We start from the raw sequence: 27,480 nt of genomic DNA, 5'->3' as shown, positions 1-27,480 counted from the left end.
TGATTTCTAACTTATGCTCTGTGTTGTAAGAGTTGTAAAACCTTTATGCTGTTGATATTTCATCAATGATATTTAAAGATTTTCGTTTGTTTTTTTTTTTAAAAAAAAAAAAAAAAAAAATAGTGGCATAAGCCTCCGTGGGACTATAAAAAAGTAGTGACCAGCTAGTAGGCACAGTGATTAAATTCTCTAGCTAGACGCGGGGCTGTCTGTTGAAAAAAGAAAATTATATATATAAAAAAATATTAACTCGATATATTATTTGCTTGTTATATCTAATATTATGCTCGAGCAGGAATTTAGATTTTGAGATGCAATCTGGCAGCCAGGATGACCCAAAGTTTAAGTGGCTTTGGAAGTTTCTACTAGTGTTGTGCGGGATTGCAGTATTATGTGTGGATCCTTTGTTCTTGTACCTTCCTGTGATCAACCGAGATGACAAGTGTCTTACATTAGATAGAAGATTAATGATCACAACTCTTTGTTTGCGATTGGTCTTCGATGTAATTTATGTTGGGAATATCATTTTGGGATACTTTAATCGTAAAGATGGAGGAACTGGGTTAGGGCTACCTGATCGGCGACCTCGGCAAATAGTAAAGAGGTATTTGAGGACGTACTTCGCAATTGACATCCTCGCCATTCTTCCAATTCCACAGGTAACTAAGGGAATTACATTTCTGCTTCTAAACTGTTTTTTGTGAATTTCTTTTTCTTTTTCAAGAGCTTTAACGATGCAAAGAGGATTCTATCATATATAGTGATTGTTGAGCATAAGATATGTGGATTCACTCCCAGTCCAAAAGGGCTTTGGGCTCTTGAAGTTCACTTCATTTGGCTCCTCTATAAAGCGTGGGTCACTTTTAGAGCGTAAATTATAAGATGACCCACACATTCAACACGTTGATTTCACTACAAAAAATTGCATTTTTTCTGACGAACTTTTTCTGACGTGTTAGGTAGTTTGACACGTCAGAAAACGTCCCTGACGGGGCCTTTTTGACGTGTTTCACGCGTGAACATTATAAGTGTCAGAAATGAAAAATTTCTTACGTGTCAAGTGTTAACCTGTCAGAAATTTCTAACGTATTATAATTAACACTTCAGAAAATATTTTCTGACGTTTTAAATTTGACACGTCAGAAAATTTAGTCTTTTTATTTTTATTTTTTTATTTGTTTGTTGAATTTACGATTAATTGCTTTTTTGTTTGCACCTTTCAATTTGTTTGATGTTGTTTGATCTTGAATTTTTGGTCAAGAAATTTGCTCCATTGCTTTGGTCATTGAATGATTGGCAGCGACAACATGGGTCGTCGAGAAAGCTTTTCTGCCAAGAGGCCTTAATTTCATCTCCTTTTTCAAAATGTCAAGGTTTGGCTGGAATTTGACAGTGTTGTTGATCTTAGATTAATAGATAGAGCCACAGAGAACCTGTCCAATTGCTACCACTACTTCACCAACAACCGTAGCCAGCACTTCCATGCCTACCGTTTTGCTATGTGAGCTTAAAAAATGTACTACCAAAGAACTGCAGAAGAACACTAAAGTGTACATTCAAAAAACGGAGGAGCTCTTGTATATATACCTGTGAGGAGCTCTTGTAGGAGCTAGAAACGGAGGGAGAGAGGACGACGGTCGGAGATCGATGGCGGAGAGACGGTCGGCGGGTTTAGCTGCGAAGGATCGGAGACTTCGTGAGAGAGAAACTACTAAGCTTGAGAGAGAGTATATATATATACGGCCGGTGGGTGGAGAAGAGGAAAAAAAAAAAAAAGAAGCTTGATCAAGCTTCAGCTATGGTGGAAGAAAGAAAGAAAACGAGAGAAAAAGAAAAAGCTGAGAGCTATACCTTGGGCAGTGGTCTTCCAGCTGGGGGACATAAAAGATATATAAAAAAATAATGAATATTCAAATATTCAAATATTCAAAGCTGAGAGATGGGACGTATGCGAGCGGGGATTCCTGACGTGGTATTTTTACCACGTCAGGAAATTCTGACGTGCCAGGTGCTGACGTGTTAAAACTGACACGTCAAAAAATTCTGACGTGCCACTGTTCACACGTCAGAAAATTAATTTTTGACGTTTTAAAATTAATCCGTCAGAAATTTTCTGACGTGGCAACAAAACATGTACGGTAGCCACGTCAGAAAATGCCATTTTTTTTTGTAGTGTCATGAGTTTAGATTGTCTATTATAGTTGCAAAGAAAAGATAATTATTGAGTTCGAAGGTTTAATGGTTGCGTGGCTTTGGTTTTTCCGAACATAAGGGCCATTTTCAGCAATTTGGTTAGTGGTTGTTTTTTTCCAGCAATTTCTTTCCGTGTATTAATTAGTAGATCTTACGCATGCTCGTTGTAATTTGTCCAGGTTTTAGTTCCACTTATTTTCTCAAAAGTGACAAGATCGAAATTTTTGGACTCAAGGAAGCTCCTAAACCTCTTTGTTCTGTTGCAATATGTGCCAAGAGTTCTTCGAATCTACCTATCATGGAAGAAACATATCAAAAGTTCCAGAAAACGGATCTCTAAAAGAATATGGATTATTAAAGCTGCATTCTATATTTTTCTATATATCCTTGCCAGCCATGTAAGTTTGACTAATATCCCATCTTAATTTTTTTTAATGCTTATTTCAGTTTTGCCTCATGAAGCGAATGTTATTAATTCAAATCTCCTCTCTTTGTACGGACATATAAAAATAAAAAAATAAAAAATAAAAAAAATAGAAAATAAATCAAATTTTACATATTAGGGAGCACATGAACTGATACTCTAAACAAATTAATGAGCTTTTATAAGGCGATTTTTCCAATCATAATGGTGTGCATGATTCCCCGCCCCTCCCCCCCCCCCCCCCCCCCCCGGGGCACCCACCCACCCACACACACACACACACACACACACACATATATATATATATATATATACACCTTCACAAGTATCCATCTTTAATAATTTCCATAGGTTAACCAATACCGCAACAAAATTCCCATTTTAAATACTACAACACCGTACCCTATGAGCCCAGCTCCTTCTCAGAGTATTACTATTTTTTTTTTTTTTTTTTTTTTTTCATTTTCCCTTTAAGTGGAAGTAGTATTTTCTCCTTCTATTTTTTCTAGCATATCTGCAGAATTTACTCATCCTTAAAGAGTCTTGTTGGTCTTTTAGGTAGTTGGTGGCCTTTGGTACTTTTTCTCTATCCAACGAGAGACGGCTTGCTGGCACTTAGCCTGTAAAAATCAGACTGGATGTACTGGAAGATCTTTTAAATGTGGTGGCAATGTAGGAAATTACACATTTTCAGATGATGTTTGCAATGTACAAATATCAAATACAACTCTAGTTGATTTTGGAATATTCCTTGAAGCCATTAAATCTGATACTGTGTCGTCCACAAATATTCCACAAAAGATCATGTATTGTTTCTGGTGGGGCCTCCGAAATTTGAGGTTTGCACATGTTGGACTCTTTGTTACTCCATAATAGTTTTTATCCGACATAAATTAGTTACAAAACCAGTTCATAGCTAATAGCCTAATTCATACAACTAGTCCAATAAATTGCCAAGTGTTCTTAGCATGCGAGAAGCACATGCTTTTTTAATAGCATGTGCTTTTTACATTTTTTTAAAACCATTAATAAGAAAGCATATGCTTGTCACATGCTTTAAGATCACATGTCACTTTATTAGACTGGTTTGTAGCTAATTTGTATCCCTTCTTATCGTGTTTGTTATCAATGAGCTTGTCATGTTACACATTGATTTAGGTCATTATCTCATACATTAATATAGTCTCCAATTTTTGCAGTTCTCTTGGTTCAAACCTTCAAACAAGTACCTATTTTTGGGAAAACTGCTTCGCAGTTTTTATTTCGATCTATGGTTTGCTATTGTTTTTATACTTCATCGGTAATGCGCAGGTTGGTGCTTGACATCTTTATTTTGTGTTTTTTAAGATTCATATAATTAGGTGCATGTATGATAGATCAGATGGTTTCTGTATGCATAGAAGGACACAACATGGTCTTGCTGTATGTACTAGGACAAAGAATATTCTAAAAGGCCAACCTAAAAAAAATTGTTTGATGGCCACTGCGTGGTAGTCAAATCTATATCTAGCCGCCACCGTATGGCACTATGGCCGGCCTCAGGCCCGCAAGAACTGTGGCGACCATTGTGTGCCTCCTAGATTTGTTTCTACGGTCACCAACTTTAAAACCAACATTATCACTAATTTTTTTTCTTTTTAGTTTCCTCTCTATCCCTCGCTACTTGGTTGATCAAAGCTTTTTTGTTACATAGATTGTATAAAGATCAATTATTGTTTTAAGGAAGACACTGCCACAACTATAACTTCGTTAATTGGTTACTTGTGCAAGCAGCAGTTACAAGGGAGGAAAAAGCAGGAAATAGCAAAAAATGTTTGGCAATCTCTATTGGAAAAATGATTTTTTTTTTTTTTTTTTTTAGACTATGTAATTTGAATTATTTCTACTTTTGATAGGTTAATATATAAGAGTTTAAAATTTTCTACAGACTAATTTTTTGGGTAGAAGTGTTGTAGATTCAAAAATTTATAAAATTCGACAACAAGAATTTACGAATTAGTAATTTTGATAGTTGAAAGTTTTTTATAGACTACAATATTAGTTATGAGAAGGTCAATTGTATGTATTATTAATATAAATGATTAAATTCACATTTTTTAGTGATTTGATCAACCAAACTTGTGTAACAGACATTCATGCAGATGGCAACCGAGAAGGCAGCAAATAAGGCTAAAAAGTTAGAAAAGATTGAAAAAATAGAGTCCTGGATGGCTAGAAATCATCTCCCTGACAATATGAAAGAGCCGATCATCAACTGCATACGACAGAGACTGAAAGAAAACAAAGATTTGGATATGGACAAACTCATCTCTCATCTTTCCAAAGATCTTATAACAGAAATCAAGCACCATCTTTGTTTACCCTTGCTAAAAAAAGTGAGTCTTTTTTTTTTTTTTTGCTAAAAAAAGTTATTTTAGTGCTTGACAGTTTGATATATGCATACACTCTCTTATAATCATTTCTATATATCGGACTTGTTCTCATTATTCTTCTTCTCGATTGTTTACAAGCTAGGTTCCAATACTTGAAAATCAAGGTGATCAAAATCTACTGGAACGAATCTGCGAATCTCTCAAGCCAAAGTACTACTGTGAGGACAGCTACATTCTCCGGGAGGGAGAACCACTGACTGTGATGCTTTTCATCATGCAAGGTAGTGTATGGTGCTTCAAAACTAGTAATGATGAGAATGTTGAAGGAACCATCTCAGATGGCGTTGATCATCAGTCTATTGAAAAATTTGAGCTCTACGGAGAAGAACTTTTAGAGTGGAGGTTGAACCACTACCCCTCACACAAAAAATCGCTCCCAACCTCCACCAAAACTGTCAAAACCCACTCAAAAGTTGAAGCCTTTGCTCTAACGGCCAATGACTTGAAGCATCTTGTTCCCATGCATACCTGAGCAGCTTCGATCTGCTGCAAAAGCCTTTGCACATGTAGTTATCCGGCACCTTAATTAAGGAAAACAAGAATATAAATTTCTCCAAAATGGCTAAGCATAACAGTACTAGCTGTCTTTTGGAAAATTCATGACCAACTGTGCCACACACATCTTTAGTTTTTCACTGTTAATGTTAACGGTCGCCACTTTCAACATCTTGATCATGTTTTTGTTTTTCTAGTCAGCTTAACTTGTACCTCCTTTTCCCCATGTTTTTCTTTTCACAATAAATTAATCAAGCTAGTTTTATTTTTGATTTCTTTATTAGTTCTTCATATTAAATTCTCTTTCTTAATTTTTAATTGTATAAGGTTTAGAGTTTGAGGTTTAGGCATTGTCCCTCATATTATAATTATTGGATATTAAAATTGAAAAAGAAAAGAAAAGTAAAAAGGAAAGGGATAGGCCTGAAATGGAGACCCAATTGCGCAGCATAAACGTACGGAATAATGAGTAATTAATGAAGTGCTGAAAAAGTGAGAATATATAACAAATCAACGGTAGCGGGCGAATAAGCTACAACATGGTATCCCAATCAACGATAGTTCTTTCTTAAAATTTACGAAGACAAGTCAGAAGAATGGAAATTGAAAACAGCTCTGACATTATTGTACGAAATGAGATGCCGGGCCTCTCACTTGTCAGAATGGACCGTGGGCGTGCAATGTACGCTTCACCTTCGCAATCTGTAATTAATATGATTGCATGTAATAGGGGATAGTTAGGGCCAAGTTTTCATTTGCCAACTAAAAACTACTACCGAAAAGTTTTTAATTGCAACGTGAATCACGTGATGTCTGTGGTAATTTTGTTAATTCACGGATTGTTTTCCAAGTTAGAGCAAGGAGGGAAAGGCGAAGATGAACTCGTAAGAAAATGAGATATTATTGCAACTTTGCAAGTTAGGTTGCACTCATTTATAGAAAAGTGCGCGCCTAGACTACATAAAGACAAAAAAAGATTACATATGCTTTTACATCATTTACACGCAATTTTTAACTCTTTACTTACACTTGGCTGGTAAAAAAAATTAATTGATACGAGAGAAAATAAAAATATTTAATATATATAGAAAAGTGAAAGATTTTTATTTTGTAATGATTTTTTTATTTAAATAGTATTACAAAATGATTGATGTAATATAAAAAATAAAAATATTGAAAGTTGAATTTTTTGAAGATTAATATCGGACCATTAAATTTTTTTGCCAAACATGCCCGTAATGTCTCTTCTAGTCTTTTTGACTAACGTGTGCTTAAGAGATGAGTATGAGAATACGAATATCTTTTAATATTGATCACAAGTGGTACATTCTTTTTAAAAGTTCCTAATCATGCGGTATCCTACAATAATATATAAATATTTTAATGCCGAAGAACCCTTCCAAATTAGCGTCATTTTGTGTACTCAACCCTAAAGTTGAACTGTAGACTCATGCAAAACGACCCTACTACACGGATAACGTAAGTCAAGACTTCGCCGCCTGATGCTAGAGGTGTCAACCTGGTCTTGATTCTCGATTATTGGCCAAAACCGAGAACCAGAACCGGAATACCCCTGTTATTGGTTTTGGGAAATCGGAACCGGGTAACCGATTCCCGGTTACCCAGGTACAAACAATAACAGATTGATAAAAAACCCACAAATAACAAAAGAACCCCATTTCCAAAGACCATAAAATCATATCAAAGATCCTGATTACACTGAAACAAAGCAAGAAATGATCAAATCGACGAAATTAAGCCTCATGCTCATCAAATAATCCACTTTTTTTTCAAGAAACATCTTAAGAAAATACTTATAAAACTAAGAGGAACCAAAAAGAAAGAGCAAAAATAAACTTGAGGGAAAGTAGAGCTCTGAGCCCAAACCCTGCCGTCTTGGCCAATGATGGCCGTGACCGACAAGTGATTGCCTTCAATTTCGCACATGAGATGCTCATCTACATAGGTTTGCCACGACTTCTTCTTCTTCGTCTAGGATTTGCTTTAGGTTTTTCTGTTTTTTGCTGTATCAAAAGCTCTAAAGGCTCTGTTTGCCAAAGGACCGGACCCAAAAACTTAAAAAATTCATTTCATAATTAACTCTAACACTCTTATTTTTTACATCACATCAATCTCTTTTTATTACTATTCAAATAAAAAAAAATACTACAAAATAAATTTTCTTCACCTTTTCATACAAAACATTCTTACATCAATCAAATCTATTACAATTTCAATCTATTCTCTTTTCCAAGTTCTGTACAAAACACACCCTTTATGTTTTCGTAGATGGTGGGTGGGTTTTTATTCCTATAATAATGATGGCGGGTGGGTCTTCTTCTAAGCAGTAGCGTTGAGATTAGGGAGATTGATTTTACTCCTATAATAATGGTATTCCATTTGACGAATCTACCCCCTGTCCTGAACTTATTTTGCATGTTGCAGATTGAGCTGTTTAGGTAGGAGTGTCAAATAAATATATATACCGAGTGCCAAAAATCAGAATCAGAATTAAAGTTCTCGATTTTTGGTTTTTTTTTTGCAATTGGAACTTGAACCAATTCTCCAATTTTTTGGTATTTTTTGACCCCCTACCTAATGTAGCTTTAAAGAATTATTTGCACTCAAAAACATTTGAACCTTAAACCTAATAAAATTAATCACTAAATTTCAAAGCCTTCACCAATTGATCCAATCTTTTGAGATTATTCTAAGATAATATTGTACTTGAAATGGGTTGAATCCCACGAGTTGATTATTTCTGTTCTAGACTCTAGAGATAAGTAGTATTGCCATTTTGGTCGAGGGCACTACGCATTTTGTCCTCCATCGATCACGCATGTTCTAGCTATGACTTCAGCCACAATGACGTCAATTAGCAAATTGCCCAACTGCATACGAATATATATCTCAATCACCTTTTTAACTCGATCCCCATGTGAGTCGTCGTTTTTGTCAATTAGCAAATTTATTGCATAGCAACTTATTTTGAGGTTGTTAAAATTTTTGGCTGGCTCTTTACTGACCTTGTATATTCCAAATTTGTAGTTGTAATCGGATCTGGATCCCCTCTAATTGGGGGAAAATTGAAGATTTTCTAATTATAAATTTTAGTTGTCCATTTTTATCTGACAGCTCACATTACCCTATGTGTCCCACTTAAATTAAATAATAAAATATTAATTATTTTTTAAAAAGAAAAGAAAAAGAAAAATAATAAAAAATTAAAATCAAATAAAAAAGAACTGCGGTGGCCGTCTAGGGGTGGCTTCGGCCACCCCATGGCCCTTGGGGGTGCTCCAACCACCCCCAAAAGCCAAAAAAAAAATTCATTTTTTTTTATTTGGCCCTTGGGGGTGGCCAAAGCCACCCCGGCCGCCCCCATGACCCATGGGGGTGGCTTCGGCCACCCCCAATTGGCCCTTGAGGGTGGCCGAACCACCCCAAGGCCAAATAAAAAAAATATATTATATTTTTTTCTTTTTAAAAATTAATTATTATTTTATTATTTAATTTAAGTGAGACATGTGGCATGATGTGAGCTGTTGGATAAAAATGGACAGCCACGATTCACAATTGGAGAATCTCTAATTTTCTCCCCTCAATTGGAAGGGATCCTAATCCATCAAGATCACCCAGTTTTTTTTTTTTTTTTTTTTGACATGTCCGCACAAGAGGGGGGAGGGGGATTCGAACTAGTGACCTCCGCTTCATTAGGCGTGGTCCCAGCCGATTGAGCTACCTCTTGGGGACAAGATCACCCAGTTATTGCTGGAGAATTGCCCATAAAAAATGGCTGAAATCCTAGCTATTGAATCTCATCCAAGGGTATATACACTGTCACGTGTCTCACTAAATAAAATCTTATTTAAAATTTAAAAAGAAAATATAAAACAAAATAAAAAATAATAAAAAAAATGAGGTGGCCATCCACCCTATTTTTGCCATAGGGGTAGCTTCAGCCACCCCCAACAAGTCCTTGGGGGTGGCCGAAGCCACCAGTTAGGGGTCCACAGGGTGGTCGCCAAACCCACCAAAAAAAAAAAAAAAAACAAGGGTTTGACTCTAAGGGTGGCCGAATCACCCGCTAGGGCCATGGGGTGGCTTCAGCCACTTCCAACTGGCCCGAAGCCACCCCCCATGTCTTAGATGGGGTGGCCGGCCACCCCGTATATTTATTATTATTTTATTTTATATTTTTTTAAAAAAAATTAAATAATATTTTATTATTTTTTTAATTAGTGAGACACGTGGAAGCATATATACCCTTGGTTGAGATTCAATCGCCAGGATTTTAGCCATTTTTGATAGGCAATTTTTCAGCTATTGCTGAGGATCCCGATCTATTGTAACCCTTCTAAAATTAATTTAATTAATTAATTTGGAGTATTATTTGTACTGCGTTCATATTAAATATCATTGATACAATCACAAAACTTTCAAAGAGAAATATTACAACTTTCAACACCTTCTAACTTTCAAAGAGAAAATTGGCGTATGACTTTTGTGAAGAGGAATGGTAATGTGGCAGCTCATAGACTTGCCAAAATTGCTATTTTGAATGAAAGGGATCATACGTGGTTTGAGGAGATACCGGATTGTATTGTTGAGACTATTGCAATGGAGCAATTAGGTCTAGTGGTATGATTTTTTTCAATGAGAATATCTCTACTTTTCAAAAAAAAAAAAAAAAGAAAAAAAAAACTACTCAACACAAACTTGACATCAAGAGCCCTTTACTCGGCATCTTCAACCCACGAAATTAATGTTTAATCCAACTGTATATCAAATCTGCTAATTTGTAAAACGCTGTGATGTTTCACATGTAACAAAATAATTGCATAAGTCAACAACCTAGAAAATTATCATGAAACTTGTTATGCAATGAGCCTTAATTATCAAAACACATTCCGTAAACTTTGATAATCGAGAATGTCAAGAATTTTGCAATACCTACCAATAGAAAAAAATTATTTATTTCAAAATACGAGAAGCATATATATATATAAAAGCTTGCCCATTGAGTATTTTTTTTTTCTCAGCTTGCACGTCCTTTGAGTTTAAATTTGGATATGGTGTCCTTAGAAAAAAAAAAAAAAAATTGTCATTTTACAAAAGTTTTGGACAATTGTTGACCGCACTAGGAATCAAATTCAAAAGTTTTACAAACAGTCATTGCGATAGGAAAAGTGTGGACTTTGAAGAATTCGATTGCATCCATATCCAATCAATTACCCATCAATTATATATATATATATGGGTTTAGTGATTTTTAGCCCTAAACCATCAATTACCCATATACCATTATATTTATATTTTTTCTTTTAGCTGAAAATGATTTTTCAATTAGCCATCTACGTACCGTCTCTAATCAAATAGTATTTTTTGCTCTCAATTTCGTAGATTTACACAATCTCTAATAACAAGTCTGCTTTAGTGCAAATAATCTTCTCTCTTTCTTGAAAATTTTCAGGTAAGTAACCAAATTTTTATATGGGTTTTTTTTTTAAAAAAAAAAAAAAAATTTACTTGAAAATATAAACTTTTATATTTAGACTGCAAACTTTTCAAAATATAAAAAGTTATCGAGGTGAAAAAATATAAACTTTGATTTTTCTTTTCGCATTAGAGAAAATTTCTACGTAAAAAATTTTGGTGACTTGCTTGTAAGTTGCTTGATTATTTTTAGGTGAATTTATTTTTTATGCTAATTTGACTATTTAATTTGCACAAAAAAATGATAGATTTCGCAATGTGTTTAAAATTGGTATTCAACGGCATATACAACAAAATCTACAATCACCGAGCATTCACAAAGAAGAAATTAATAATAGATTTTTTTTTTTTTTCCTGCCCATATTCCGCCATTAACTGTGCTGAAACCCATTGGCCATTGCCTCCATAAAATGGCCGACTATGGTCCTAGACCCAACCGGTCGATTTACTCTAAAGTTGCATTGGATTGGAGCCACAAAATCCTAACCACAGTATTAGTTTCGGTCCACTTAACAGGAGTCACCATGTCTTTGTCGGTGAGATGCTCTCGAAACATCTCCTATAATAGGTTATCCCATAAAGCCTACGAGGCCGAGATTTAGAAAGCTCTTATTTTGATGGATAAGTTATGGCCCAAAGGAAAACAGAACAATAATAATAATAAGCAAAAGAAAGAAACACTGTTTAACCTTTTTTTTTTTTTTTTTCAAATATAGCTTGATTTGGCACTCTATAATGTCCAGAACAATTTTCTTACGAGTCTGTTTTGGCTTCAGAACAATATTTATATCTAAATACATGTATGCAAACTCGGGATTTATCATGTTGACCTCTTTCTTCTAATAACGAATATTAGAAGCTCTTTTTTTGGTATTATTGTTACATCTTTTTGTTAGTATTGAAATCAAGAATTAAAGACACTGGAAGCTCTCTTTTGAGTCTTTTTTTTTCTTTTTCTTTTTTTCCATTGTCATTGATCATTTATTTTCCATCTTTTATGTGTTCTTAATACGTTTCGCCTATATATTTTACCTAGAAAAAAAGTTGAAACTGTTCGGCATCAAATTGAATTGTTAAAAGAAAGTGAAGGGAGTGGAAATGAAAAAGAAAAAGAAAAGGAAGGGTTGGCTTAGTTGTCAAGGTTTGTGGCCGTATGAATTATCACCTTTTAGATCTCAAGTTTAAGATTTGCTGAGTGTAAACTCTCTTTCAAGTCACACCTATTTTTGTAAAAAGTCATTGATTTAAGCAATATATGGGTCACAGATTTATTTTGGAGGGATAAATTCGAAGGACCTTTCTTTGTGAAAATTTCCTGTCATAAATAAATAATAAAGTTGTGGGGGCATGCGAGCATGAATTTCAATTGGGGTTAGTTGGCTTTCGACCTTTTCCGCAGATTTCTGTATCCAAGACGGATCAAGATATAGCCCACCTTCACCTGTTGTCTGTTGATGGTTCAACATTGCTAATTATTCGTACATCCGGTATTTACTAAGACTACTACGTGACACACAAGGGCGGATGGAGGGGGTCGAGAGGGGTAAATGACCCCAGCAAGCACTTTCTAGAGAAAAAATAATAATACCTCATGTGGTCCAATTTTCTATAAAATTGTCATGTCCGGACTTGACTTGTGGTTCCATTATTAAGACGAACAAAAAAATGTCTCATGGACTTGACTTGTGGTTCCATTATTAAGACGAACAAAAAAATGTCCCATGGACTTGACTTGTGAATGGAACCACTTAAATGCTCCAAACCTCCAGCTATACAAAATAAAAGAACTAATTTTTTTTTTTTTTTTTTTTTTTTAAAAAAAAGAGAGTTCACGTTTATCTCAAATTATCACTCTCTTACACAACAAATAATATCCTCTCAAACTTTTAATTTGGACAATATTCATCTCAAGTTATCAAAAAATTGTCAATATCTATTTAAGAAGAGCAAAAATAACAAAAATAACTATTAATTTTTGTCAATTAGACAAATACCCATATAAATTTGAAAAAAAAAAAAAATCTTTAAAAAAACAATTTTTTTTCATTTTCATTTTTTATTTTTACAAAAAATTTATTTTTAATTTTATCAAGGGTATTTTCGTCATTAGTAGGGACATTGACATTTTTTTGTAGTTTGGAGGAACATTATCAATTAAGTGGTTGTTTGAAGAGGTATGTAGACTTTTCCTTATTTTTTTTTATTTTTTTTTAAATACGAAAGTAATTTATAAAAAAAAAAAAAAAAAAACATGAGATTTGATTTGTTTAGGAAAAAAGCATGACACATGACGTGACGTGAGTAGGGTTGTAAACAAACAAAGCTACCCGTAAACTCACTCGAGCTTAGCTCGATAAAGCTCGGCTTGTACACGACTCGGTTATTAAATGAATCAATCATGGACATGAAACTATACTTTTTTTTTCTAAACAAATAAGGGAAAACGGGTTACATGAGATCGAACAACAACAAAGGGGTAGACACCCCAACAATAAAGCCCAAATAAAAAATACAGTATAGATTCAAAAACAGTAACAAAGTAAACTATATCTCACTACTAACCTTATATGCTATCTTATCGTAAGGAAATCTAGAAGGCCACTTGGAGAGATGGAATTAGTCTTTGTGCGGGGAAATAAAATGACAAAAAGTCATTTTCTCTCTCATAATCTCATTATTGAGTCGAGCCGAGTGCCATTACAGGGTTTTTTCCTTAGCAAACCGAGCCAAACTAAGTCGGGATTCCTAAGCTTGTCACGAGCTTGAGCTGCGCTTGAGCTTTTGTACATTGCGAACAAGCCGAGCTTGTGCCTTTACAGCGTCGTGAGTAGTATTAAAAGTGCTTGAAAATTTAAACTGCATTTATACTTGTCAAAAGTAAAAGGCTACTTTTGTAAAAACAAAATAATAATAATAATAATAATACAAAGGTCGAATGTTGCTACAGATCTAAGGTAAGGGTTGCAATTTGTGTTTGCTTGTTAGATTCGAATCGTGTCGAGACAAGTGTATAAATTATCAAGGTCAATTTTAATATGATCCATTTAATTAAACATATCAAATTTTTTAACCTTAATCATTTGATTTTGTATTGAACTTGTGTCGAGTTTATAGGTCATGTCAAAAATTGCTCGTTATTATGTTGCGTGTCGAGTTTGAATTGTATTGAAATATGAATATAAGACTATATAAGTTAATATTAACCTAACCTATTTAATTAAACGGGTCAGACTCCTCAACCCTAACCTTTTAATTTTATGTTGGGATCATGTCAAATTCACGGATCGTGTCAAAAATTGTCAGGCCAACCTAAAATGAACAATTCCTTAGAAAAAATAAAATTGTCATTTTACAAAAGTTTTGGACAATTGTTTTACAAGACTTTGCCGCTTGACGTAGCTTTAAAGAATTATTTGCACCCAAAAATATTTGAACCTTAAATCTCATCAAATTAATCACTACATTTCAAAGCCTTCACCAATTGATCCAATCCTTTGAGATTATTCTAAGATAATATTGTACTTGAAATGGGTTGAACCCCACGAGTTAATTACTTCTGTTATAGAGATAAATAGTATTGCCATTTTGGTCGAGGGCTGAGGGCATTACGCATTTTGTCCTCCATCGATCACGCATGTTCTAGCTATGACTTCAGCCACAATGACGTCAATTGGCAAATTCCACAACTACCGGATAATGGGGATCTGGATCCCTTGAAATTCATAGGAAAATTCTAGTTTCTGAAATTTTAAATTTAGACCATCAATTTTTATCTAAGAGTAATTATTCTGCCACGTGTCCCACTACTAATAAAATAATAATAAATTTTTAGTGATATTAATAATCATCATTATTTTATTAATAGTGGGACACGTGGCAGAATAATGACTCTTAAATAAAAATGAATGGCTTAAATATGAAATTTCAGAAACTGAAATTCTCCTAAGAATTCCAAGGGATCTGAATCCGGATAATGGATATATATATATATATCAATCACCTTTTTAACTCGATCCCCATGTGAGTCGTCGTTTTTGTCAATTAGCTAATATGTTACACAACAACTTATTTTGAGGTTGTTAAAAATTTTGGCGGGCAGTTTTGCCCCTGCTTGTTTGGTTCATTACTGACCATATTCCAAAGTAGTGGTGGTAACCCCTAAAATTAATTTAATTAATTAATTTAGAGTATTATTCGTAGTGCGTTTACATTAAATATCATTGATACAATCACAAAACTTTCAAAGAGAAATATTACAACTTTCAGCACCTTCTAACTACTCAACACAAACTTGACAACAAGAGCCCTTCACTCGGCATCTTCAACCCACGAAATTAATGTTTAATCCAACAGTACATCAAATCTGCTCATTTGTAAAACACTGAGATGTTTCAAATTTAACAAAATAACTCCATAAGTCAACAACTTAGTAAATTATCATGAAATTTGTTATGCAATGAGCCTTAATTATCAAAACATATTCAGTAAAGATAAACCTTCTATCAGGTCCATTGTAAAAGTGATGTTTTGCAGCATCCAATAGAAAATGTACACATTAGCTAGTTACACCTGATAAAATAGGAACAAAAACATTGAACTTTTTCTTTCTCTCCCACTTTCTCTTCTTCTCTGGTTCATTTTCACAGAAAATTTTATTTCCTCTTCTTCTCTTTTTCTCCAACTTTCGCTTATTCTCTTTCTCTCCCACCATTCACCCACCACATCCACCGTAGCTGCAGTAGCAACATCCCTAAAGAATTAACCTTTCCCTTTAGGTTTTAGTTTAGAATTCAAAAACGAGTTTTGAGACATTAAAAACAAGTTTTGAAGCATTATAAACGGATTTTGAGGCTGAATTTGGCAAAAAAGTGGTTGGAGATGGTGACCCACGGCTAGGTCGTTGGTCATGGCTAGACCCACAACACCCACGTTGTGGGTCTGGCGTGGGTCTCAACCGACCCACGGCATGGGACTGGCTAGCTAGGTCTTTTTTTTTCTTTTTTTTTTTTTTTCTCTTTTTGATTTGATATCGTTGTTCTCACTTTTATTTTTTGCATTTTTCTTAAATTGATGATGTGCCACATGGTAATTAGAGGCTGCAAAATGGGTGTTATCAAGATAGACCTAATAGTAGAGCTTCTCATTCCATAAACTTTGATAATTGAGAATGTCAAGAATTTTGCAATACGTACGAATAGAAAAAAATTATTTATTTCAAAATAGGAGAAGCATAATTATATATATATAAGCTTGCCCCATGAGTATTGTTTTTTTCTCAGCTTGCATGAGAAAAAAACAAAAGATTCTACCCATTACTTTCCGTAATGTAGATCTTAGCACTAATCATACTCATGAGTCATGATGGTCTTGACTCTTGGCTGAAACCCCCACCAGAACAAGAACAAAGGCCTTGTTTGCCAACAGTACGAAACGGCACTGTAGTTGAAACGGTACTGTTTCAGCTATAGTACCATTCTTAGATGTGCAGCAAAAAGTCTCTGCAGTTTTCAATAACAACTCAAATTATTCACACTTCACACACCCCAACAACTCAAAGTCTACGCACTGTAGCTGGGGTGTTTTTTTTTAAAAAGTTTTTTAATATTTTTCATTTTCTTTTTTTTTTTTAAAGAAAAAAAAAATATAATTTTAGGTTAATTGTCATTGGTTACTTGTTGGGGTGTGTGAAGTGTGAATGATTTGAGTTATTATTGAAAATTGCGTAGACTTTTTGCTGCACATCTGCGAATGGTATTGTAGCTGAAACAGTACCGTTCCAGCTATAGTGCCGTTCCGCGCTGTTGGCAAACGGGGCCAAAACGTCTGAACCTAGTGTGCAAAGCTCCAAGCCGGCACCCGAATCAACGGTAATTCTTTCATAAAATTTACGACAAGTCAAAAGAATGGAAATTGGAAACTTGATAAAACTGTAGCATTCAGGCCGGCATTATTGAACGAACAGAGATGCCGGGCTACTTGTCAGAACGGAACGGGGCTTCCCATTGCAAATGGGAAACGTGAAACACGTACCTTGGTGTCAAAAGTTCCTAATCATGCAGTATTTCTACAATAAATATTGTACCTGAAATGGGTTGATACGAGCGCCATCAAATTACTCCTTTTATAAGAGATAAATGGATTTGTTTGGCACTGGCATGTTATTGTTTAGTGATAGGAGTATATTAGTATAGTAAAAATTGATTGGTGTGAAAATAAAAAAAATAAAAAATATTTGATATGAAAAAATAAAAATAAAAAAATTATTTTGTAATTTTTTTTATTTAAATAGTAGTAAAAGTGATCAATATTATATAAAAAAATAAAAATATTTAGAGTTTTAAGGCATGAATAGTAAGGCTATGTTTGGCAAATGAATCGAATTAGGAAGTAGACCGGTATTGTAACAGATTTAATTGATGTGAGAGAAAAAAGTAATAATGTTTTATATAAAAAAAAGTAAAAAAATTTTATTTTATAATAATTTTTTTTATTTGAATACTAATAAAAAGTAAGATCGTTAAGATTAATTTTAAAAGAAAAAGTGTAAAAATATTTTTTGAATTTTGAGTCATGGGTATTTTTCCTCGTCTAGCCTCTTGCCAAACATAACCTAAGTGCTAGCACTGTCAGTTTGGCTGAGGACATTAATGAGGCATCTTGTCCTTCAACTATTACGCAAGTTGTATAACTTCAGCCACAGTGACGTGTGGTAAATAGTTTGAAATCTCAATCAAGGGGTGTCTATGGTAAATAGTTTGAAAAGGGAAAAAAACAAAAAAAAATCCTTTATCTCAATCAAGGAGTGTGTATTATACATAGTTTGAAAGAAAAAAAAAATTAAAAAAAAAATAAAAATAATTGATATGATATAAAGCAGAAAAATATTTTAAAAAAATAAAATTGTTTGATAATGTTAAAAAATAAAATTAGAATTTTTTTTCTTAAGCCTTACACTACCGAAAGTAAATCCTCCCTCTTTTATTTGACATGAAGAGAATTATTTAGTGCATCTAAAAGGACATAATTATCCATTCTAAATACACTAAATGACGTCTCCTTTTCCTACACGGCTCCATTACAGCTTTCAGCTAGCCGAGTTGACGTTGCAATAAATTAAAGTTTCTTAGATAGGTAATATTCAAAAAAAAAAATTTCTGCACGGCGTGCTCGTGCGATTTTACTTCACCCGGATATAAAAGGCACGGAGGATATTGCATCTCCTTCTGCACGTACGGCCCTAAATCCTACTGTAAACCCACTCTCCGCCACTCTTTGCTTGTCCAAAGCTGGTCTCGCTCGCTCGATCGGTTGCTCTCGACTTGATCAGGTTTAATTCACTCTTTATATAAGTACATATTTTCTCTTTCTATTTTTTGGATGAATGAGTAAAATTTATTGTTATCAAGAAGTCAAATATAAGCTTGTGTATGAAAAGGCTCCTGTACCGTCTCTCTCCTAGCCTAAGAGAAAACCAGACTCCAACCTTGCTTCCGCCTGGGAGGAGCTCCGTTTTTCCCTCTTTCCCTCTCTTATTGTTGCTTCTTTTTGTTGCTGTTTGGCCAGAGTTAGATCCCCTATATGTTATTTCATTCTTTACGAAACTTTTTTAAAAAATTACAAAAATTACATCTGATTTTTTTCGTTTAATTAAACTTTAAAGCTTGTTACAGTATTTTTCAATTTGTAAGAAGTCACTTTTGGTTCTTATATATTATTTTAATATAAATATTTTTCTTTATTTTTTCTTCTTTCATCTTTTTTACTTTAATTAAGGATTGTGTTGGAGTTTGAAAGGGTAGTTCAATCGATTGGAAACTACGCTTCATGCAGTGAAGGTCGTTAGTTTGAATTCCCTCATGTCCTCTTGTGTGGACATGGCAAAAAAAAATAATAATAATAATCGTGTTAGAATTTTGTGAAAAAAGTGAAAGTAGGTAAAAAACTTGTATTTTATAAATAAATAATACTGTAATAATATAAAAAAAGATAACGAAAAGTATTATGAAATATATTTTCATTGGAATTAAAAAATAGTTTTTTACCATAAACTTAGAAAATAATAAAAGTAATGAAAGGTAGTATGAAATATATTTTTACATGGAAGCAAAATATAGTTTTGTGCCATATTCTTTAATACGAAGAGAAACTGATTTATTTATTTAGTTTTTTTTTTCTTCGTGATAGGGAAAGGGAAAAGAGGAACTCACGAATTTACCCTATTTTTTTTTTTGAAAAATATGAAACTTTCATTAATAAAATTTTATGAGCATAAAGTTCTTACATTATAGAACATATAACTCTAAAAAATTATAGCTAAAAGCTATGAAAGTTACAAAATTATAAAAATGATTCTAAGCTTCCGCTAATCCATATACAATTATATTTAAGGAACTGCTCTGCTTTGTACAAACTAGATCTAGGACATGAGTATTCTAAATACAAATAAAAAATAAGGGTTAATAATTTTTTTGGTACTTGAGTTTTTATTTTTTTATTTTTTCCTCCCTGAGTTTTAAAATGGTATAAATCTAGTATCTAACCTATGAGAAAAGATAGAATCACTACCTTCGTTAATTTCACCGATTCCAATTAACTGAATTTTCACGTGTCACTCCCTTAATACGACACGTGTCCTAAAAATTAAAAATAAATAATAATAATAATAATAATAATTAAAAAAACTAAACCTAAAAAAAAAAAATTAAAATTAAAAAAAAAAAAGAAGTAAAAATTTTATGGGGTGCGTCAACCCCACCACAGTTTCCATCTGCTGTACGGTGCAAAGGGAAGTGAAGCAGTAGAACAGGACCAGACCCATATGAAATGCTATTCTCTCTCCAACCAAATTTATGGTCTATCTCCCTGAATTTGCCACCCTCATTCATTGCTTCTGTTGGGCCTTCAGTTCCCATTTGCAAATCCACACGCTCTCTCTCCACTACTTTCTCAACACCAAACCGTAGATCATTGTCCCCACAAAGCAAAGCCACAGCATTGAGCGAGACGAAGCTGATGTTACTAATCTCAAAGGCACCACAACACGCCGAATTCAGTCTTGGGAAATTACCAGCGACCCAATTAACCATTTTCACATTCAACCCTCTACAATCTCCGACGTCCCTGTCACCGAGAATGACATGATAAGGAAGACCCAGAAACTGGCCTAACAGTCCCTGAAACTGGTGGACCACAGAAACCCATTTCCCTCTTGTTAACTCTGAACCTCTTGCCGAAACATCTCCCAAAACTAGCAGCATATCAGGCCTAACACTTTCGAACGATTTCTGGTGAGCATATTAGCAAATTTCAGAAATCAATACATCAATTTCAAAAAAGAAAAATCAACAAAAAAAAGCTCGGAACTAGTCTCTGAAATTACCCGAAAGAACTTGGACATGTAATAGTATATGAAATAAAAATAAATTCTTGGCAACTCGGCAACACATTCTTTCCATTGTTTTCTCGGCAACCAAACAGAGGGTAGCTCTTTTTTTTTTTCTTTTTTTTTTTAATTTTAATTATTTTTACTTTTTAGGACACGTGTCATATTATGGGAGTGACACGTGAAAATTCCGTTAAGTAGGGCTGATGGAATTAGGTATTGATTTTGTCTTTTCCCATAGGTTGGGTACTAGATTTGTCATGTTTTAAAACTTATGGGAAAAAAAAATAAAAAAGTGAAAACTGAAGTACCAAAAAAATTATTAACCTCAAAAATAAATAAATAAAAAACAAGAAGAAACTAAAAATCCAACTGTGAGAGTTAAGCACCCACACGGGCCACACCGATCTATTTCATCCTCAACCCGAAGGCCAGGACAAATAAAATAAAAAACAAAAACCCCACAAGTAGCAGTGGAGGAGCATGACATCGTAGACATCCCTTCGGAAGACACGCTTTGACTGAAGAGGATAATCAGATATAAGGTTGAAGCGACTAGATCTAGATATAGATCTCATCTAGATCTACAAATTAAATCTAAAGCAACCTATTAAAAACGGAGACCGGTGAAGCCTACAAAAAAGACACTGAATACTGATACCATAAAAATGGAAGAAGGAACATCTAGAGAAAAGGCAGAGCCCCTCTCTCTAGAAACCCTTTTTTTCTAAACTCACGTATTTACTTTTAATCAACTAGCTAGTAAAGTATATATACTGAAAGTTCGATTTTTTACTTTTTATCTTTTCTTTTTTTTTTTTTCTTCAAGTTTTATTTCTCAACTTCCGGCATGCTATATATTACGATGTTTGATAATGGTTTTTTTAATAATATATATTTTTAATTTTGGGTTTCCTTTTACCAATTAAATATCCATCTAATATTGGCATTGTTTTCTTGGTCTTACAATTTCTATTGAAATTGGTAAAATTAATTTTTTTAAAAATCTTTGTTTCTTCATTATCATGTACATATGCTGCAGAGTTTTACAGTGAATTATTTTTGCTTCTTCCCTGAAAAAATTCCTATGGTGCACTATATGGGGAGGTTGCACTTAGAATAGATAAAACACGGTGTATCGTCTAATCAATTTTTCATTTTTTAGGAACCAAAATTCAGCCTTTTGTGGCAATAAAAGAAGTTCGTGGGTCATTGATAATTCGGAGGTCAGTTATGAGTCAACGTGGGCGTCGGCAAGAGAATAGGGAGAGGTTAGCATCTTCTTCTTCCAATGTGCTAACTATAGTTGCCTCTACATGATTGATATGGCAATTAACATTGTAATTTGTAAATATTTTTCACTGATTCTGTATGACTGAAGGCACCATTATGGCATCTTACAAAGTATATATATTTTTACTTAATTAACTTACTTTGTAACAACTAAAAGTTTGACCTATCCACGTTTATCATGCAATTTTTTTCCACGTAAATTGAGTATATATATATAATGATGAAGTTTTACGTTGAAAAGATGTAAAAAGTGTGAGTAGTTCATATAGCATAGTGGGGCCCAAACTCATAGACTTATTGTGTAGTGTCTTAATATACTTTATTATTGACTCACTAAAAAGACTCATTTAAGGTACCAATCTGCCTAACAATTAATTAGGTGATTTTTTGCTAGTATTAATTATCAGTTAAATCTATTGTTTTTTTTTTCTTTACCAAATGGCACTTACCACATCAATAAGTTTGTAAGAGAGATATATAGTAAGCCAAAAGGCAAATACTAACATATTAACAAATTGAGTAATATTGCTACATATAGTATAGTCTCACTTTCACTAGTATTAGTCTCACTTTTTTAAAATCACCATTAAATTTGTAATGAATATTTAATTAGATTTTAATATACTGGTAATTTAAAAACCATCTTTGAATGTGAAGAAATTGGCTCTATCTTTGTGAAGAAATTGGTGAGAAGAAATTGGTCTTATAAAAGTCATCTTTTAGTGTGAAGAAATTGGTGTAAAAAAAATGAAAGTATGTGTAACGTTACTCTAACAAATTTTATTTTTGCACTTTCATGCAACGGGGCTCTATGTTTTTTATATTGTAAGCACACCTAAGATTATAGGATCTAACACATTCTATTTGGTCCCACTATTACTACATGAGTTTTAAGAAATTAAGAAAATGATATAAAAATATTAACATGGTTTTTTGCTTGTTATATTCGATCTGCTCGATGATCAGGAAGTCAGATATTGAGAAGCAATTAGGTTCCCAGGATGATGGAGTTGATTTAGGAGGAAACAAGACAAATCTTGACCCAACGGCGGGGCTCATTTTTAAGTGGCATGCGATGTTTGTAGTGTCTTGCGTGATTGCAGTATCAATTGACCCTTTGTTCTTTTACCTTCCTGTCATCAACCAAGCTGACAAGTGTGTTGCGCTAGACAGAAGATTACAGATCACAGCTATTTGTTTGCGATCGGTCTTCGATATAATTTATTTTGCGAATATCATTTTGGAATTTGTTTGTCCTTATATAGATGAGAACGCTAGCCGTATATCTGGACGAACTGAGATTGTTACAAATGCTCGGTTAATAGCAAAGAGGTACTTGAAGACGTACTTCGCAATTGACATCCTCGCTATTCTTCCAATCCCACAGGTATTAGGGAATTTTTTTTTTCTTCCTAAAAGTACTGTTTTTTGTGAATATATCCCTAAACCATTACTTATTTTGTACTTAAACCTTTAGACTTTAAACAGTGATATTAGGGTCTCCCATATTACCACCATATATCAAATTAGGTACTTTTACATTTGTCTTCCCAAAATATCCTTAAATTTATTAAAGATAGCCATTTGAACATTTAAAATTATTAAAAAAAAAAAAAAACTAAAAACACCAAAAAGGGATGACCCTTTAATTAGCCCCTTTTATTTTTATTTTTTTTTAAATGTTTTTTTTTTAGATTTTATTTATTAATAACTTCAAATGTATTTTGGAGAGAAAAATACAAAAAATGTATAATTTGACACGCAATGGTATAGTATGCGAGAATAAATATTGTAAAATTGGTGATAGTTTGGAGGGCTAAAGAACATTTTTCCCCCTTTTTTTTTTGTCGAAGTGTTCGTAGTTGCAATGTATAGATATATATACACGTGGATTCATTCCCACTCAGTTACACATCCTATATATGTTGTTTGAACAAACAATGTCATACATGCATAAGAAGATCTTACGTATGCTGCTCGTTGTAATTTGTCCAGGTTTCAGTTCCAATAATATTTTCAAAAATGAGAAGCTCAAAATTTTTGGACGCAAGGAAGTTCCTACACGTATTTGTTATGTTGCAATATGGGCCAAGAGTTCTCCGAATCTACCTATCATGGAGGAATCTTATCAAAAGTTCCAGAGAACTTGCTAGAAGAGTATGGATTAAAGCTGCATTTTATATTTTTCTATACTTCCTTGCCAGCCATGTAAGATTATTGATTAACCCATCTTTATTTTTTTTCTCAGTCTTTCGTCGGATTTCTTCTTAAAACTTTACATTTCAAATGAAAATACTTCGATAATTAATCACAAGCATACCTTGTGAATATTTTTCAATTGTGCTCATTCTTTTTTTATCCAGGTATAATTGTAACTTATGCTTATTCAATTGTAATGACTAGTTGTCTTTTGTAATTCGGGTATAAAGAGCCCAAAAAAATGTATATATGGGGATTATCTAGAAAATAATCAGCTGAATTCTTTTCTTCTCAAACTTGCTGGTCTTTTAGGTACTTGGTGCCTTTTGGTACTTTTTCTCTGTCCAACGAGAGACCGTTTGCTGGCACACAGCTTGTGAAAATCATATTGGATGCACGCTAAGTTCTTTTAAATGTGGTCGCAATTTAAGAAATTACACATTTTTAGGTGATGATTGTCCTGTACAATCATCAAATACAACATTTGACTTTGGAATATTTCTTGAAGCCCATCAATCTGGTATTATCTCGTCCACAAATATTCTTTCAAAGATCATGCACGGTTTCTGGTGGGGCCTCCGAAATTTGAGGTTTGCACATATTAGACTCTTTGTCGCTCTATAATAATTGGTTATTATCAATAAGCATATAATGTTACACATTGATTTAGGTTATTATCTTATACATTATATATAATTCTCCAATCTTGCAGTTCTCTTGGTCAAAACCTTCAAACGAGTACCTCTTTCTTGGAAAACTGCTTCTCAGCTTATATTTCGATCTTTGGTTTGCTATTGTTTTTGTACTTCATCGGTACTGTGCAGGTTGTGCTCGACATTTTTTTTATTTTATTTTTATTTTTTTAAGATTCAGTCCTCTTATTCATTTAATTAGGCGTGTGAGCGTTAGATCAGATGGTCTCTGTATGCATAGAAGGACACAACATGCACTTGCTGTGAGTGGACAAATCTGAAATCTGTATCTAGAGTCTAGATCGACTATATGGCTGCAAGATCTGTAGTGACCACTGTGTGGCTCCCAGATCTGTCTCTGTGGTCATTGACTTTCAAGCCATATCACTAGTGTCAGCTCAGCTTAGCATTCCTTGGAGAAGGATCCTCTCCATTTCAATCAAATGGAGGTGATCCATTTAGTTGTTTTAAAAGAACATGTTTGTTAAAAAAAAAAAATGATAAAATTATCTCCCTAAAAATAATTAACTTGTTTATCTCAATTTCATTTGAAATGGAGAGGATCCAAGTCCACATTCTTTAGGGGAGGAGCAATTAATTATTTATAATTTATTCTCTTAAGAAAGACACTGCTACGACTATAACTTCATTGCTTACCATGTGCAAGCTGTTACAAGGAGGCCATAAGGCACGAACTAGCAAAAAGTGTTCGGCCTTCTCGATTGGGAAAGTGTATTAGAATTTTATTTTTTATTTTTTAAGCTTAGACCATGTAATTTGTGTTACTTCTATTTTTCCAAAGGCTAATAAGAGTTTAAAGTTTTCTACATAGACTAATTTTTGTGCAGAAATATTGTAGATTCAAAAATTTCTGAAATTCAACAAAAGATTTATTAATTACTAATTTTGATAGTTAAATTTTTTTATACATTACAATCTTAATTATGAGAAGGTCAATCGTATGTTTTAGTATTAAAATATTATTATAAATAATTAAATTCATCATTTTTTTTACAATTTGATAAACCGAACTTCTTGTGTGATAGACATACATGCAGATAGCAACTGTGAAGTCGGAGGAGATTACACAAAATATGAAACGTAAAGAATTAGACATAAAGTTATGGATGTCTAGAAACAAGCTTCCTGATGAAATGAAAGAGCGGATCATCTCTTGTATACAGCACCGACTGAAAGAAAATAAAGATTTTGATACAGAGAAACCGATCCCTCATCTTTCTAATATAAATCTTGTAAAGGAGATTAAGCGTCATCTTTGCTTACCTCTGCTAAAAAAGGTGAGTCTTCTTCTTCTTCTTCTTTTTCTTTTAAGCTTTTGAAAAATATATATATAATAATTTTCTCTTTGGGAGAATGTAATAAAAAATAAAAAGTTGGAAATGTGTAAATTTAGTATAAAAATGGATAAACAAGACGACTTTAAAGAATTGAATTGATATTTAAGGTGTTGTTGTTCATGATCCAAAAACCCCATTTTAGCATTCATGTTGAAGACCGTTGACAGTACTCTTTGCTTTGAAGAGAGTAAACTAATGTCGATGATGGAAGTGGCTTAATTGGCCATTGCAAGTAGTTTTAGTGCTTGATGTTGAATATTATCCATACACACTCGTGTAATCATTTCTATATTAAACTTATTCTCGTTGTTTGCAATCTAGGTGCAAAGTCTTAATAATGAAAGTGAATATCTACTGCGATTGATCTGCGAATCTCTCAAGCCATTGTACTACAATGAGGAGAGCTATATTCTCCGAGAAGGAGAACCACTTACTGCGATGCTCTTCATCACGCAAGGCAGTGTATGTTGCTTCAAAACTAGTAATGGTGAGAATGGTGAGGGAATCGTCTCAGGCGCTGAGTGTATTGAAAGGGTCAATTCTACGGAGAACAAGTTCTAAAGTGGGGGTTCAACAGCTCCTTCTCACCCAGACTATCCGACCTCCCAATCTCCACCAAAACTGTCAAAGCCCTTACAAAAGTTGAAGCCTTTGCTTTAACAGCCAATAACTTGAAAAATCTGGTTGTCAGGCAATCCCAAGCAACTTCTGCTGCAAAAGGCTTTGCACAAGCAGTTCGCAGGCGCCTTAATGAAAGGAAGAATGAAAATCCTCCCAAAAAGGCTTAAGCAGAACAATACTGGCTGTCATTGTTTGTGCTTCAAGACCAGCAGTGCCACACTTGTTCTGAAGGTCTTTGTGTTAAGTTTTTTTTTAGCAAATACAAACAAAGGAAGGGCTATATAGGGAGATCCTTCCCCAATTGTGTTAAGTTGCTAGTTGTATGGTGCAATATGCTGATTAAATTAATTGCCACATCAGCATCCGGATCATGGTTTTTTTTTTTTTTTTTTTCTTCTAGTCATCTTAATTTGTACCTCCTTTTCGAGATGTTTTTGTTTACACAATAAAGTCTTTATTAGTTCTTCATATTAAATTCCGTTTCATAATCTATAATTGTATAGGGTTTAGGTTTTAGGAATTGGCCCTCATATAATTATGAGTAATGTTATATGCTAAATTTTTATCTAAAAATATCTCACAATATTGATGTAGCAATTTCAACTAACTCTTAGATTTTTTTCCTTTTTTCTTTTTACAAAAATTGGTCCAAGGTTTGATTAGGACCGTCACATTAGAATGTTTAATAGTTGTGTAGTAAAAATATAGTTTCTTTACTTTTTAATTATTAGATATGCGTAATGCTAGAAATGATATTTTTATGGGTAAAGTCCACTTAACCCCCTCAAACTACTACCCCAATGACAATCTACCCCCTAAACTATCAATTGCGACAATTTACCCTTCAAACTACTAAAAAAATGACAATGTACCCCCAATTTTAAAAAAAATGATG

At 33.5% G+C, this 27,480-nt stretch overlaps 1 protein-coding gene and 1 pseudogene across 2 annotated transcripts; both read left to right on the top strand.

The window, feature by feature from the left end:
• Window positions 1-311: 311 nt before the first annotated feature.
• Window positions 312-5,762, top strand: LOC132167845 (cyclic nucleotide-gated ion channel 1). Its single transcript, XM_088512828.1, has 6 exons — window positions 312-659; window positions 2,373-2,591; window positions 3,176-3,456; window positions 3,817-3,928; window positions 4,747-4,992; window positions 5,132-5,762. The coding sequence occupies exons 1-6, from the start codon at window positions 312-314 to the stop codon at window positions 5,519-5,521; spliced, it is 1,596 nt and encodes a 531-aa protein (XP_088368954.1). The 3' UTR covers window positions 5,522-5,762.
• A 12,487-nt stretch (window positions 5,763-18,249) lies between these two features.
• On the top strand, window positions 18,250-26,885 carry LOC132181169 (cyclic nucleotide-gated ion channel 1-like; annotated as a pseudogene). Its single transcript, XR_015911457.1, has 8 exons — window positions 18,250-18,367; window positions 21,588-21,693; window positions 22,682-23,102; window positions 23,711-23,923; window positions 24,227-24,504; window positions 24,627-24,738; window positions 25,653-25,904; window positions 26,286-26,885. The product of XR_015911457.1 is annotated as a cyclic nucleotide-gated ion channel 1-like (transcript).
• Window positions 26,886-27,480: the final 595 nt, after the last annotated feature.

Source organism: Corylus avellana, chromosome 2 (genome assembly GCF_965113065.1).
Source record: "Corylus avellana chromosome 2, dhCorAvel1.hap1.2, whole genome shotgun sequence".
Lineage (NCBI taxonomy): Eukaryota > Viridiplantae > Streptophyta > Magnoliopsida > Fagales > Betulaceae > Corylus > Corylus avellana.
Note: the sequence above shows the minus strand (reverse complement) of the source record. Positions and strands in the feature narration are given on the sequence as shown.

Excerpts from the sequence above, each read along its gene's own strand:
- LOC132167845 (XM_088512828.1), top strand. The coding sequence starts at position 312 with ATGCAATCTGGCAGCCAGGATGACCCAAAGTTTAAGTGGCTTTGGAAG. Across the intron at positions 3,457-3,816 it reads TGGGGCCTCCGAAATTTGAG|TTCTCTTGGTTCAAACCTTC; the intron begins GTTTGCACATGT and ends CAATTTTTGCAG. Across the intron at positions 4,993-5,131 it reads GTTTACCCTTGCTAAAAAAA|GTTCCAATACTTGAAAATCA; the intron begins GTGAGTCTTTTT and ends TTTACAAGCTAG.